Source organism: Mastomys coucha, unplaced genomic scaffold (assembly GCF_008632895.1).
Source record: "Mastomys coucha isolate ucsf_1 unplaced genomic scaffold, UCSF_Mcou_1 pScaffold17, whole genome shotgun sequence".
NCBI classification, from domain to species: Eukaryota; Metazoa; Chordata; class Mammalia; order Rodentia; family Muridae; genus Mastomys; species Mastomys coucha.
In genome coordinates this window covers 22908779-22924012 of record NW_022196899.1, presented here as the reverse complement: position 1 = coordinate 22924012, position 15234 = coordinate 22908779, and the positions used below count along the sequence as shown (strand labels likewise).

Here is a 15234-nt window from a genome sequence, read left to right as displayed (position 1 = left end):
TACACTGGGGCTCCCATCTGATATTATTATTGTCTAGCCCATGAAATACAGGTGCCTACACTGGGGCTGGGAAGATGGCTCTGTGGTTAAGTTGGTTCCCAGCATCCATGGCAAGTGGCTCACAATTCCAGCTCCAGGAGATCCAATGTTCTCTTCTGGCCTCCACAGGCACTAGCACACAGGTGTGCATACAAACATACATACATACACATAAATAAATAATAAAATCTTTAAGTAAATAATAAAATAAAAGGGAAAAAAACCCTCCAAGTTCACCCTCTTGGGGGGGGGGGGACACGAATAGAGCTCAACCATGCAGAGAAAGCTCCCTTAAATCTCTAGATAACTGCCTCTCTTCACTGCCGTCTTTGGCTAGATGCTATAAGCACCAATTTGATTTTATCTCTAAACATTGCTATGCATTCTATGACTTGGAAGCTTCACCCAAAAGAATATTCTGCTTCAACTGGGCATGTCCACTGGAAACAACAGCTAGCTAGCTACCTTAGCAGGGCTTTCCCAATAGGGTCCCTGCTGGACGTTTGCAAGCCCCTGGCTTGATGGTATTACTTTTCTGCTGTTATTTGGAAGCTGTTACTTGGAAGCCTTGCCGAGGGGACATTCAGGATAACCACTAGGAACTCCAACTGACTGCCTCAATGGATCTTGGACTGCTGTCTGTTTTGACCTTCTGAGTTGATAATGTTTTTCTTTCTATTATTCTTTTACTTTCACTAGCTATGTACTTAATAAATTCATTCATTCAAAACAAAAAATATGCTGGGTGGTGTTAGCATATGTCTTTAAATCCCAGTAGTAAGGAGGCAGAGGCAGGTGGATCTCTATGAATTCAAGGCCAGTCTGGTCTACAGAATGAGTTCCAGGACAGCCAGGAGATGCCCCAGGGATGAGGAAATCTTTACTTACACCATGTGATACTATGTACCCTTGCTCCTTAATTTAAAACTGTTGGTTGAATAAAGATGCCTATAGCTGGGCAACGTTTCAGTTCCCAGAGCTAGGATGGGAGGTAGGACCAAGAGAGGAGGGAGAAGGGGGGGAGAAGGGGGGAGAAGGGGCCAAGGGGTAGGTGAATCATGAAAACATACAAAAGAGGTCTAGCCAGTTGGAGTAAGAGCGCCCCAGGCAGAATGTGGCAAGTCATAGCTCAGGGTTATTGGCAGGGAAGTAGACATAATAGCGCAGAGGGTAGATTCCTGTCCAACTCTAGTGCCGATTAAAGGTTATCGTACATATAAAGGCCTTGTGTCTTTTATGGGAACTGGATGATCTAAGGTAGGGTAGAAACCCCCAATTGAGATTAATTATTACCACAACAAAACAGTTCACCATCAGTCTCACTCTTCTGCTACCTTTGAAGTGGGGCTGCCTGCTCCATCAGGGGAGATGGCTGTGGGTAGAAACCCTTTCTCTGTAAGCCTGGGCACGCGGAGTGTGAATCCCTAGCATTCATATAAAAAGCCATGCATAGCTTCACATGAAGCCTAGCACTGAAGGACAAAGGCAGGGGGATCCTACAAGCCGCAGTCTAGCTGCACCACTGAGCTTCTGACTCCTGACAGGCCCTGTCTTCAAGGCACTCAGGAGGGAGACCTGCAGAGAAAGACTGGGAAGAAAGACAACTTGCATCCTGCCCTGGCCTCCACATGTGCACACATGGGAACACACAGTCACACACTCGTGTAAGCACACAAAACACATCAAAACCATTAATAAGATCTGTAAAAAAAAGAGAAAGAAGCAGGGTGGTGGCAGTGCACACCTTTAATCCCAGCACTCAGGAGGCAGAGGCACGCAGATCTCTTGAGTGTGAGGCCAGCCTGGTCTACAGAATGAGTTCCAGGACAGCCAGGACTGAAACTTGAGCTATTTCAACAGCCAGTGGGTTGCCATTGCCTTAAGTCAGAAGCATAGCTGTTACTTAAAATATCTTTTAATTCTCTATTGAAGTTGGCATATTGGTACACACCTCTAATACCAGAATTTGCAAGGTAGAAACAGGTGAGTCTCCATGAGACTGAGGCCAGCCTGGTCTAGATAGTGACTTCTAGGCCAGCTAGAGCTAGTAAGAAGACACTATCTTTCTTAAATAAACAAAAAAAAAACAAATAGTACACTATTGAAAAGAAGCAAGAGCTGGTATCTATAAATAACAGAAATACATTTTTTACAGGTGTTGCAAATTAAGATTATTTTCTGGTCAGACTTAAGATTAATAACTAAATCTCACAAAAAGTTTAAACTGTACAATATTAATTTTAAAAAAAAATTTTTTTTTTGGACCTAGGTTTCTCTGTGTAGCCCTGGCTGTCCTGGAACTCACTCTATAGACCAGGCTGGCCTTGAACTTTCAGAGTCTGCCTCTGCTTCCCAAGTGCTGGGATTAAAGACCTGTACCACCACCATCACTAGGCTGAAAATATTTTTTAAACCAAAATAATAATCATAAAGTTAAGTTATTAATAGGACTAGTTTCAGACTGTAGGAAGGCACAGGCACACACACACACACGCACATACACACGCACATACACACACACATACACACACACATACACATACACACATACACACACACATACACACACACACGCACACATGCACACACATACATACACATGCACACACACACACATACACACACACATACACACACATACACACACACACATACACACACACATACACACACACACGCACACATGCACACACATACACACACATGCACATACACACATACACACATACACACACACACATACACACACACACATGCACACACATACACACACATGCACACACACACACACATACACACATACACACACACATACACACACACACACATGCACACACACACACACACATACACACACATACACACACCCATACACACACACACACACACACATACATACACACACATACACACATACACACACACACACACACACACACACACACACACACACACACGCCCCTGTGTGCTGCCGTGCGGCTCCTCTAAAACTCAGGAGCTGACAGACAAGGAAGGCTGAGCAACTCTACTTCGTCCACCACTCGTAAGTTTATCTCACTTGACGTGTTCTATGACTATACATGACCTATGTAAGAAAAACTTACTTTTGGTTTAAAACATGTAATTCTTATAACCTTAAATATTCAATGTTGTATCTAAAATTTTAGAGACAAAAGCACACCACATACAGAGAGAGCATTTACCCAACTTAAAGTCGGCTTAGGAACCCATCCCGTCAGGGACAACAAGCTCTCGGAGAACGCCCGCCTGGACTTCCAGTAATCGCTGCCTAAGGCACACTGTCCACTCGGTCTCACCTGGACAGCCGCGAGGCTCTGGAGCTGGGAGCTGCTTAGATGCTGCTGTTGAAGAGCAGCCGTGTGCAGCATCAGGTGCTGCTGCTGGGCCGCATACATCTGCTGAAGGTACTGAGCCGCTGAGCTGGGGGGGCGATGCAAGGCCTGTTGAATTACCTGTGATAAGGTAAGAGAGCCTATGTCAAACCATCATCTCAAAATCGTCTTTTCTCGCTCTGCTGCCGAGGCTTTACGCATGCCAAGCACAACTCTACCATTTTAATTTTACATCAACCATTAACTTAACCATAAACTTTAGTATAAAAAGGAGCTGTTTGGGGCTGGAGAGATGGCTCAGCGGTTAAGAGCACTGACTGCTCTTCAAGAGGCCCTGAGTTCAATTCCCAGCAACCTCATGGTGGCTTAGAACCATCTGTAATGGGATCTGATGCTCCCTTCTAGTGTATCTGAAGTCAGCTACAGTGTACTCACATAAAATAAATAAAATCTTTAAAAAAAAAAAAAAAGGAGCTGTTTGCTTTAACAGTCAGTGTCCTGAAGCTTATTGACACAGTTACCTATTGTTGTACACCACTAGGATTCACTCATTATATAATAATAATACATTATTATATAAAATAGACAACATTAATACAAATCAAATTACCCAGATCATTCACCTAAAGTAGAACAGGACAAATATGTGAAGAAATCTTAACTCTCATTAGTAGTCAAAAAAGCCTTACCAATTAAAGGGATACTGCAACTCACAACTTTTAGATAGACAAAGATAGATAGATAGATAGATAGATAGATAGATAGATAGATAGATAGATCCAAAAACATACTCATACTGACTAGGAAATTAGCCCTCCCTGCACGTGTAGTTAAGAAATAGTATGCTTTCTGTAAACAGCCTGGTAGATGTCAGGGGTGTATAAAGAGTAGTTCTCCCATACACCCACTACAAATGGTCATGCAGACAAACACAATGACTACCAGCCACAAGCCTAGCAAGTCCATAAAGAAGTGGGTTTTAATTTTAAACTGAACTTGAATTTTGAATTTAATAAAAATTGCTACACCTAGTGACTATTATACAAGGCAGATATAGAGCTATGTAATAAGTACTAAATACATCACCAGGTAAAGAAAATCATTTTGAATAAGATACCATTTAGGAGATAACAAGGTGAGGATATTGGAGATGACTGTTAATATCTGGTTTGTCCTTTCTACATATGTCTGAAAGTTCTACGATGAATATTACATTAAACATCATATAAAATTAAAGAGGTACTCTTTGAAAATGACTCAATAATTTTTAAATTTCTAAAAAAAACCTGATTCTTTGTTTCTACGTAGGAATACTCTTAATCATTTTTTAAATTTATTCATTTGTGTATTGGTAAACCGTGGCATGCGTGTGTGAGGCCAGAAAACAACTTTTAGGAATTGGTCCTCTCCTTCCATGTGGGCTCTGGAACCCAAACTCAGATCGCCAGACTGGAAGACAAATGTCCTTACCTGCCGAGCCACCTTGCCAGCTCCTGGCACTTTGGTGGACTATTTAAAAACTCGTAAGAGCTGGGGAGTTAGTTAAGGACCTGAGCATGGTTCCAGCACCCAGGTGGCAGTTCACGACTACATATAACTGCAGTTCCGGGGCACTGGATGCCAGCTTCTGGCCTCTGCAGACAAGCAGCACACACATGGTACACATGCATACAGGCAGGCAAAAAGCACATTAAAAATACATCTAAAATATATAGAGAACTGGAGAGCTGGCTCAGCTTTTGAGAATCCTTGCTCCTCCAGAGGACCAGGATTCAGTTCCCAGCATCCACATAGCTCACAACCATCCATAGCTCCAGTCCTAGAGGACAGACGCCCCCTGCTGCCCTTCATGGATACTGCACCCACTTGGCGCCAAAATAATTTTAATAGAGTAATTTTTAAATAAACTCAAAAATCAATTATAGTGAGTAATTATTAATAGATGTAAAATCTGAGCCAAAAGAAGAAAATCAAGATTTCTAAAAAGACAAGAGGAAAATCCTCCCTCCATCTGTTCAAAACAAGTCAAAGTGCCTCAGCATGCCACTGTGACTGTACCAGCACAGAGCTAACCTCGGCATGCCACTGTGACTATACCAGCACAGAGCTAACCTCGGCATGCCACTGTGACTGTACCAGCACAGAGCTAACCTCGGCATGCCACTGTGACTGTACCAGCACACAGCGCTAACCTCGGCATGTCACTGTGACTGTACCAGCACAGCGCTAACCTCGGCATGCCACTGTGACTGTACCAGCACAGCGCTAACCTCAGCGTCACAGCCGAGTTTTAAACATTCTAATGGAGTAGGAGTGTGATAACCCATGAGAAGTCAGGATACCTGACATAAATCCATGGATCCCTTTACTCAGAGTGCCATGAGTCCACTCAAGAATTCCTGTCTCTCTCCAGCTACAGACGGTTCCTGCTGTGACCTCTTCTCACAGATTCCCAGTTGACTGATTCCTCATAGCAAAAGACTATGGATGAAACACTGAATGACTCAGGACTACACTATTCCTCTTTGGTCAGATAAATACATGTATGATCTTCTAATTCCATAACAAAATTCTAAAATCTCCATGACAAGCAAATAATCGACTCAAGGCTTTTCTGTCAGTATAGTAATTTCCTGTGTCAGCATGATCTCCTATTCTCTACCAGATACCTGGCACTGACATGACAATATAGCATTCTTATTTTGTTTCTCTACTGAAACCAGGGTAAAGAAAGTCCACATGACTAAAAAAGAAACCCTGAAAGTTAAAGAACTACTTAAGTGGTTCAATGAACATAGCTTTGAAAATATTCTAAACGAGAAAATTCAATGATCTATAATAACTAGAGTTTGAGCTTCTTATGAGACCTATCAGCACCTGTGATGTCTCTAGTAACATTACATACACTTTTTAGTTTGCCTGGCATACGTGAAAGTGGAAATAAATGGCATAGTCAGATATCATCCTATCTGTATGTTCTTCCTGTGCATTCAAGTTCTGCATTTCTGCTGAGCTGACAAAGTCTCCAGCAGTTCTCCACAGTGACTTCATCAGAACGAAATTCCAGACCACAGAAGACTTACATAGACTGCACACTGAATATCTACCATGGAGACACAAAGCACAGAGGTGAGTGTAGCACAGAGTGAAGAATGCAGTCAGTCAGAGTGAAGAATGCAATCAGAGTGAAGAATGCAGTCAGAGTGAAGAATGCAGTAAGAGTGAAGAATGCAGTAAGAGTGAAGAATGCAGTGATAAAACAATATTTGGGTCCCAGCCCTTAAAAAAATGGGGTTGGGAGGGTGGAGAGATGGCTCAGAGGTTAAGAGCACTGGCTACTCTTCCAAAATACCCAGGTTCAGTTCCCAGCACTCACATACCAGCTCACAACTGCTTGTAATCCCAGTTCCAGGAGATCTGACAACCTCACAAAAACATACATATAAGCAGAAAAATCAATAAAAATAATTTTAAAAACTTTAAAAATGCAATTACAAGCTTAGAGGTAGTGGTGTACACCGTTAGTCTCAGCACTTGAAATTAAAGGCAGAGGCTGGCAGATCTCTGAGTTCAAGGCCAGCCTGGTCTACAGAGAAAGATCTAGGACAACCAGAGCTACACAGAAAAACCCTGTTTTAAAAAAACAAAACAAAACAAAATGCAATTCTAAAACTTGAGAATCCTTAAAAGATGAAGGCAAATAAGAAACACATAGCAGCCAGAACTCGGAGTAGCTACTGCCAGAAGGCTGCAGCCAGACAACCTACTAGCACTGTGAGTTTGGAAATATTATTTAGCTTATTTAAAACATTGGTTTTCCTATTTGTAAAATCCCTACTGTATAGAGGTCTGGAATGATTAAACAAAATAATCTACACAAAGAAAACATTCATTAAATGCCTGGCACATAAAAATTGTTCAATGGATCTACTGTCATTTATAGAGACCTGTAATGTCTCCCACACAATTCTAGATGCTTCTTTTAATTCTCATAGTAATTGATCCAAGTACACAGTGTTACCCACATTTTGCTGGTTCCTGGGACTCAAGGAAATGATTATGTCTTTCGCCCAAGGGCACCCAGATACAAAGAATAATGACAACTGAACTCAAACAAAGAACCCTCAGATGGCAACACTCACTTCTTTCTAAAACAATGCCATATTGTCTCTAGCGGTATAAAGTTCAACTAAATGGATTTTACTTTCTCAACTAAGTGACTATACTAAACATCTTTCAAACCATTCTCTTCTTTCTCTACCCCAAGAGGCTGTAGGACGAAGGTCCTTCCTGTTCTTACACCACATAATTGTGAAAAGTTTTCGTAAATGTATATGTTGCCCTCAAATATAAAGTAAGTCAAAAAGCAGCTATCCCATATATTTCACTTGTAATATCTTTACTCCTACAGCTGCATTTAGAGGCGTTCAATTATATTTTTTCTGACACATAATCTTATAAGCTTCCTGTTGACAAATATAAGCCCTCTGAATAGTACAATTATTAAATAACTTTACTGGTTTTTCAGAAATTAATGCTTTCTTTCTTTTACTTGATTTTTCACAATGCTAGAGATTAAACACAGACTAGCAGACACTCAGCCGCTGAGCTCCATCCCCAGGCTGAACTTTCACAAAGCTACTATCCAAGGATATGAATCAACACATACAGCTGGCTTGGGCACAACAGGAGGCCATCTGTGGCCTCAACTCCCCCTGTATCTCGGTGAAATACCTGGACAGCATGTCGGTCTGAGCCGCTGTAGACAGAGATCTGCGGCTGCTGTATTCGAGAGGAGGATGTGGTGATGGTGGTGGTGGTGGTGCTGCTGGCTGTTGTGGACACGGACGTTCCGGTGCTTGGCTCATTATCCATAGCTGTACTGTGGTCCTTAAACCTGTCAGATGACACAAACTATCAGTACTAGGAAAAACCACTATCTATGAGCTTCGATGAATTCTCGCTACAAAGAAATGATCAGTTAAGAGCCTAAATTTCTAGGAAGGCCTCAATAAAATAAAGCTAGCACTCTGAATCAGCAAACAGAAGAGAAATATACCTACTTCCCTTAAATACAGGCTATTTGATAGTTACTGTCTGTTAAACTGAATGGTAACTGAGACGAAGCCCAAATTGAAGTTTATGTTTGCATTATTGAAAAGAGACAGATTTGAGCAATGTGGGAGTGGACCCGGAGTCCTATTCTTACCAAGAAGCTATCCTCGACTGATGGCCATTGGCAATGGGAAAAATCAATTTTCTCCAATGGAATCTCACTGGATATGTCAACCCACACTTGAAAGTAGTTAGCCAACACAAAATGAACTCAATAATACTTCTGGGGACTTTCTGCTTCATTCTGCTTTGTTCTTGACAATTTTTGTCTATAATTAGTCTTTTGCTTATTTATTTGGATTTTTGTTTTTAATGGGGTTTTCATGGGGAGGTGTTTCTGGGATTCCCTTTTTCTTCTCTTTTCTTTTTTCTTTTTTTTTCTCTCTCCAAGACAGGGTTTCTCTATATAGCCCTTGCTGTCCTGGAACTCACTCTGTAGACCAGGCTGGCCTCAAACTCAGAGATCCACCTGCCTCTGTCTCCTGAAATTAAAAGTGTGGGCCACCATCACCACCAATAAGGTCTTTCTGGAGTTTTGGTTTCTGTTTTTATGTTTATGTGTTTTAAAAAAGAGAGAAATGGAACTTAAAGTTGGGTAGGTAGGGAGGTGGGAAAGAGCTGGGAGAAACTGTGGGAGACAAAAAATAGATAACCAAAATATGTTATATGAAAAAATTTTTCAACAAAAAAGACAAATTTGAAACCAAAAGTTAAAGTAGTGAGAGAATATTAAGGGGCGGGACTTAAGCATCATCAGAGTTCTTTGCTTATTTTTGTGTTCTTGGGTGTATAGGGGAGAGAGTGGATATGTGTGTATGTACCTGTGTGCTCTGCATATGGGGAATTACGGACAATTCTGAACTACCATGTGGATGTAGGGAATTGAACCCAGGTCCTTTACAAGAACAAACGCACCTAACTGCTGAGCCATCTCTCCACCCGCAAAGTCGTTCGTTTCCTACTTTAACTGTAGCTGCCGTACCATTATTTAAAACAATGTCTTAGTAGCCGGGCGGTGATGGCGCACGCCTTTAATCCCAGCACTTGGGAGGCAGAGGCAGGCGGATTTCTGAGTTCGAGGCCAGCCTGGTCTACAGAGTGAGTTCCAGGACAGCCAGGGCTACAGAGAAACCCTGTCTCTGGAAAAAAAAAAAAAAAAAAAAAAAACCACAATGTCTTAGTAATCCTGGCATGGTGGCACACACACATGTAATTCCAGCACTTGCAGAAGGTCATCCTTGGCTACATACATACTAAGTGAGAGGCCAGCCTGGGCTATACAACACCCTTTATTTATTAAGAAATAAAAATTTAAAATAAGATCCTAACCACACGTTAGTGGGGCTGAAGAGATGGTTCAAACGGTTAAGAGCACTGGCTGTTCTCCAAAAGGACCTGGGTTTGATGCCCGGCACCCACACAACTCTCCAAAACCCAGTCCCAGGGGATCTGATGCCCTCTGCTGGCTCCCAAGGGACTGAGCACATACCACGGCAATAATGCACACACATATATGTAGCTACCTATACATAAGAGACTGTAAGTTAATTTTTTTCAAGTCTCAGTAGCTTTTATTAGACCACACCATTGTCCTTTACTAACTCTAGTAATAGAAATTTAGCTTAATAACAGATTAGTCCCCTTAAGGAAATAAAGTAGCAAATAAAAGCAACTTCTTACATCTTTACAAAAGTCTTTTTCTTTCCACAGAAAATTGCTCTAAAATTTGGGGGTGTGGAATATAATTTATTCAGTTTCCAATGTACAACCAATAAAGTACACTTTTGTACCAAACTTTCTAATCTTTTCCCTCCAATATTATGTCATTTATGTTGTGGTACAAATTTTCACCCACAAAGAAAACTGTACTTTAATAAAGTCGAGCCTCTAAGGTCAATTCTAACGGCTTCCATGCTGTTACAAACTAAAGTCACAGTAGTTGTCAACCAGGATCAGAAATCCACATGAGAAATTACTAGCTTCCTCCTTCCTTGCCAGTCTTTTTCTCCTGAAAAACAAAAACTGAACCAACTGACATTCCCACCTTTGACAAGACTGTATCAAGAACATTTATTTTTCTTTCTTAAAAATCAAAACAAAACAGGGTACCAGTATGTAGGTCGGGCTGGCCTCAACGAGCCTCAGGAGTCTCCAGCCCACCATACCTGAATTAACATCTCCAATTTTACAAGGGAGAAAGGTGAAAGGAAAAACAAATGGGACTGCTAACTTCCTTTAGTAGAAGCTGAATCATACATTTTTAGACTTTTCTGCTGTTCGTTCCCTTCCAATCAGCAAACCACAGTATCATATGACACCTGCTCAATACTACATACAATCAGCAATAAGGTAAAAATCTTGATGAAACTACTGCGTGTCATAGCACTTTGGCACCGTGTACCAATGGCATCCAAGACACCACCGTAAACCCTGGTCTTTCAAAGTCTCATTCTGCTCGGCTGTGCTCTCAAAGCCCAAAGGCGGGCGAAAACAAGTAGTTCCTGACTAACCAAAAATGGTCAGAGAACCTAGACATTAATTCTAAACATTGGTTGAGTGCAACTGGCCACAAACCATCGCTTTACATTTCGAGGCCTGGTGCAAAAGAACACTTTCGGGGGGGGGGGGGGGGGGTGTGCACGGGGGCTTGGCGTGGAAAACACTTGCGGCGTTCAGCTCTGGCACCGCCAGAGGCCTACCCGGGAACCCGAAGTTTCAAGTCGCTAACTGAGCATAGCATCACAGCGCCACACAAGAATGCGGCCCTCCAGGGAGGGAGGCTCGCCGCCGCAGCCCAAGCCCGGAGGGGGGAACTGCAAGGAAAGGCCGGGGAGTTGTGGGGGAGCCTCGGCCTCGCGGGCCGCAGCCGCTGTCCGGACGCCTCCCTGCGCTTCCCCAGGACCCCGCCGCACGGACGCACGGACGGACGGACGGACCGACGGACCGCTAAGGGCCTCGGGAGCCAGCGCGGAGGCCTGGCGGCGCCTGCCCAGCCCGACACACCTCGGCGGGGCCCGCGGCTGGAATGACAGCCCCGGCCAGGCGCCGCAGGGCTCGCGTACCGGCAGAGCCCGGAGGCCCGGGTCCCCTCCGGGAGCTGTGCGCTTAGGACCACGCAGCCCGGGGACCGGACCGTACAGCACAGCACGCACTCCCGAGGGGGAGGCTGGCTGGACCTGCCATCCTCCTCCCACCACGCGGGGCTTCTCCACCACCACGCCGTGGCTCCTGCCTCTCCTCGGCCCTGCACTGCCAGCCTCGGAGCCCTAAGAGCTCCCTCAGGAGAACGTGTCGCAGCCCTCGCTCGCCCCCGGGTTACGACATCAGTCACCAGCAAGTCACTCACTCCGCTTCCGCCATCTTCTCTCCTCCATCACTAACGCGGGGTGCGCATGCGCCTCCTCTTCCCCCCCCCCCAACCTCCCTGCAAGAGCGAAGGGGCGGGATGGGGGGGTGCTGAGGTCACGTGAGGCCAGCGACTGCCGGGCTGCCTCCCACCTCAGCTCTCTCTGGGAGGAGGAGGTTTCCCTGAGTGGCCCTTCCCGGGCACCCTCTATTTCTAGGGCTCAGGATCTGTCTTAGCCCGGGGTCTGCGACAAAAATAGAAAAAGTTCTGCTTAGCGCTGGAAATGTAGAAGTGGCTAGAATAGTTTCAAAAGCGTGCATCAAGTCGTAGGTTCAATACCCAGTACCACATAAACCAGGCATGGCCGGGCCCTTGGAAAGTGTAGTTTTGAATAAAAATTCAAAGTCATCCTAGGCTATATAATGTAAAAATCAAAACCGGAACGACATTGTTATTATGTCCCTATACCTTACAAAGGTAAGTTTCCGTTTCCTAAACCTAAGATACCCTGCAAACCATGTTTTTCAACCTATTCTGAGTTTGTAACCCCAATGATGGATACCCACTCCTTTGCCTTGCTAAACTGCTTAACACCTGTGACGACTCCCCTTTCCCATGGTGTATTCTTACCCTTGTATACCTCACAAGCAGCCTTGAGCCCTGAGACCCTCCGTTCTTCTGTCCTGGTGCTAACAGCCAATGATCTCAACAGCTGTTATCTATCAACCCTAACCCTTCCCCCCAACCCCCACCAAGAGACCTCCAAAGCCAGTGAGGGGCTGCTCTCTGAAATTCCAACTTGGCTGAGGCAGCCTTTAGCCAGTCTAAATAAAGCTTGCTTAATCAGACAGTCATGGAAATGGTGTTTTTTCTCAGATCTAACAATAGAAATTTTAAGGCTAGCCTGGGATATGTAAGACTGTGTTTCAAAGAAAGAAGAGATTGACTACAACTGTAAAACATTAAAGATATACTTCCAGAATATTCTTAATCTGAAGAGTGGATTTTGTAGACATCCATACACAGTATGACTTTCCTTCATAGATCCAAAAAGTAAGTAAATCTCTGCTGCTCTTGACAGAAAAAGAAGCGTAATGATCATAAACAATGTCCTATTATTTCCTGATGTGAAGTACACTAATCTCAATATCTTAGGGTTCCATTGCTGTGATGAAACACCATGCACAAAGCAGGTTATGGAGGAAAGGGGTTATTTGGCTTACATTTCTACATCACAGTTCTTCATCAAAGGAAGTTAGAACAGGAACTCAAGCAGGGCAAGAACCTGGAGACAGGAGCTGATGCAGAGGCCATGGAGGGCTGTTGTGTACTGGCTTGCTCAGTTTACTTTCTTATAGAACCCAGGACCACCATCCCAGGTCTGGCCCCAACCACAATGGGCTGGGCTTGCCTGTGCGGATCACTAATTAAGAAAATGCCCTACAAGGTTGTCTACAAACTGATATATATATGGAGATATTTTCTCAGTTGGGGCTCCCTCCTCTCCAATGACTTTAGTCTTGTGTCAAGTTGACATAAAACTAGACAGTACAGTGTGACATAGAAACACATCACTATTAAGCCACAACTTTTTCCTTTCTTTTCCATCCCTGAGATCACACACAAGGACATCACAATATAAAACATTTTACGAACGTAAAATGTCCCGTAGCCTCTGAAATTCGTACACTTACAAATCCAGGCTCTTTAAAATGTCCAGTCTCTTTTAAAATCCAAAGTCTTTTAAAATCGAATGTTTCTCAAACTGTGGGCTCCTATAAAAGTCAAAAACACGTTTACAAAACCTCCTTACTTCAAGAAGGAAGAACCAGAGCACAGTCACAATCAAATCAAACCAAAACCAAACTCCAACCGTGTAAATACCACGGTATCTGATGTCTCAGACCCACTTGCCAACCGTGTAAATACCACAGTATCTGATGTCTCAGACCCACTCACAATCTTCTGAGCTCCTCCTAAGAGCTTGGATCAAGTCTCTGGCTCCACCTTCAGTAGCAACACAACCTGTCTTCCAGTATCTGGCTGACTCCGTGGTTGCTGCCGTTCTTGCTGATCATCTCGTGGTACCGGCATCTCCAAAATCCTGGCATCTTCTGCCTCAACTGGGCTGCACTCTCACCAACAGTTTCTCTGAGCTCTCTTCTTGGTGCCCAGCCTCAACTTCTCTGCATGACCCCTTCCTACCTGAGCCTTCGACCTGAGGCTGCACCTTCACCAGTGGCCTCTCCTGGCCTCTCCCAGTGCCATGACCCCTCATGCTTCAAAACCAGTACCACCTTGGTGAACCCTACACTACACTACTACTAAAGCTGTCCACATGAGGTAGAACCTTTGTAACCTCTCCGTGTGAGAGAAAGGGGATTTCTTAGAGTGGCTTACAGGCTGGGGTCCAAGAATGCTCTCTACCAACAGAGATTACAAGGACAAGTAGCTGTCCAGTCCACAAGGCTGGATGTCTCAGCTGATCACCAGTATGCACTGGAATCCCAAAGAAGGAGGCTTTAACGCCACTGAAGGAATGGACTGGCCAACCAGTCTGAGGACGAAGCAGGCAAAGAGCTCCTTTTACCCAAGTCCTTTATATAGACTTCCAGCAGAGGGTGTGGCCCGGATAAAAAGTGGATCTTCCCACCTCAAAGTTCCAGTTTAAAAGCCGGTCTTCCCACTTCAAATGGTTTAATTAAGAAAAAAAAATAATCCCTCAAAGGGGTACCCAGCCACTGAGTTTTCGTTAATTCCACATGTAGTTAAGCTGACAACCAAGAATAACCATCACACTCCATAACTGACAAACGCAGTACTACCATAAGCCCATCTTAACGCACAACGTGGTTGAATGAGAACTATATTTAGTCTCAGACAGGAGAATATCACTTCCTGTGTGGCTTAAAATGTCCCTTTTCATCCTTTTCAAACCTGATGGCAATTTTAAAAAATGATTTTGTATCTGTCTCAGCTCTACTAAAACTCCTTAAGACCCTTTGGAAAACTTTATATACTAGTTAAGGGGAATGAATAACTGTGTATTTGAGTGAATGCAGCATAAAATGTCATTATATAAGTTAAAATAAAAAAGCATATGGACTTGCCTATTTTTACTTGAAAGGAAGGTGCTATGACCAAACACTTTTACTAAATCAAATTCTATAGAAACAGAAAATGTTTCTATGGCCTGCTCCCTCTCACCCACTCTTGGGAATGATCAGCCTGTCGGTCACGTGCTTCTCTGTCTTATCTTCTTCTGTCTATATGTGAGTGGCAGAATACACTGTTAGCTGTGTCTCTTCAGGCGCTGAATAATGGACAGCACAGAGCTGCAAGGGCACTTCAGTGTCATGGGATCCACTGAAGCAAGGATCC

General features: G+C 43.7%; 1 protein-coding gene across 7 annotated transcripts in view; it reads right to left on the bottom strand.

The window, feature by feature from the left end:
- Positions 1 to 11939, bottom strand: part of Phc3 (polyhomeotic homolog 3) — a 71289-nt gene extending 59350 nt beyond the window's left edge. For all 7 annotated transcript variants that reach the window (XR_004120412.1, XM_031376496.1, XM_031376500.1 and 4 more), the window contains exons 1-3: positions 11854 to 11939; positions 8127 to 8289; positions 3357 to 3512 (exon numbers count right to left, since the gene is read on the bottom strand). Coding sequence is in view for 6 of the 7 variants with exons in the window: in XM_031376496.1 (XP_031232356.1) it covers positions 3357 to 3512; positions 8127 to 8289; positions 11854 to 11867 (333 nt within the window). In the remaining variant the exon portion in view is untranslated. The remainder of the gene's footprint in view (positions 1 to 3356; positions 3513 to 8126; positions 8290 to 11853) is intronic.
- Positions 11940 to 15234: the final 3295 nt, after the last annotated feature.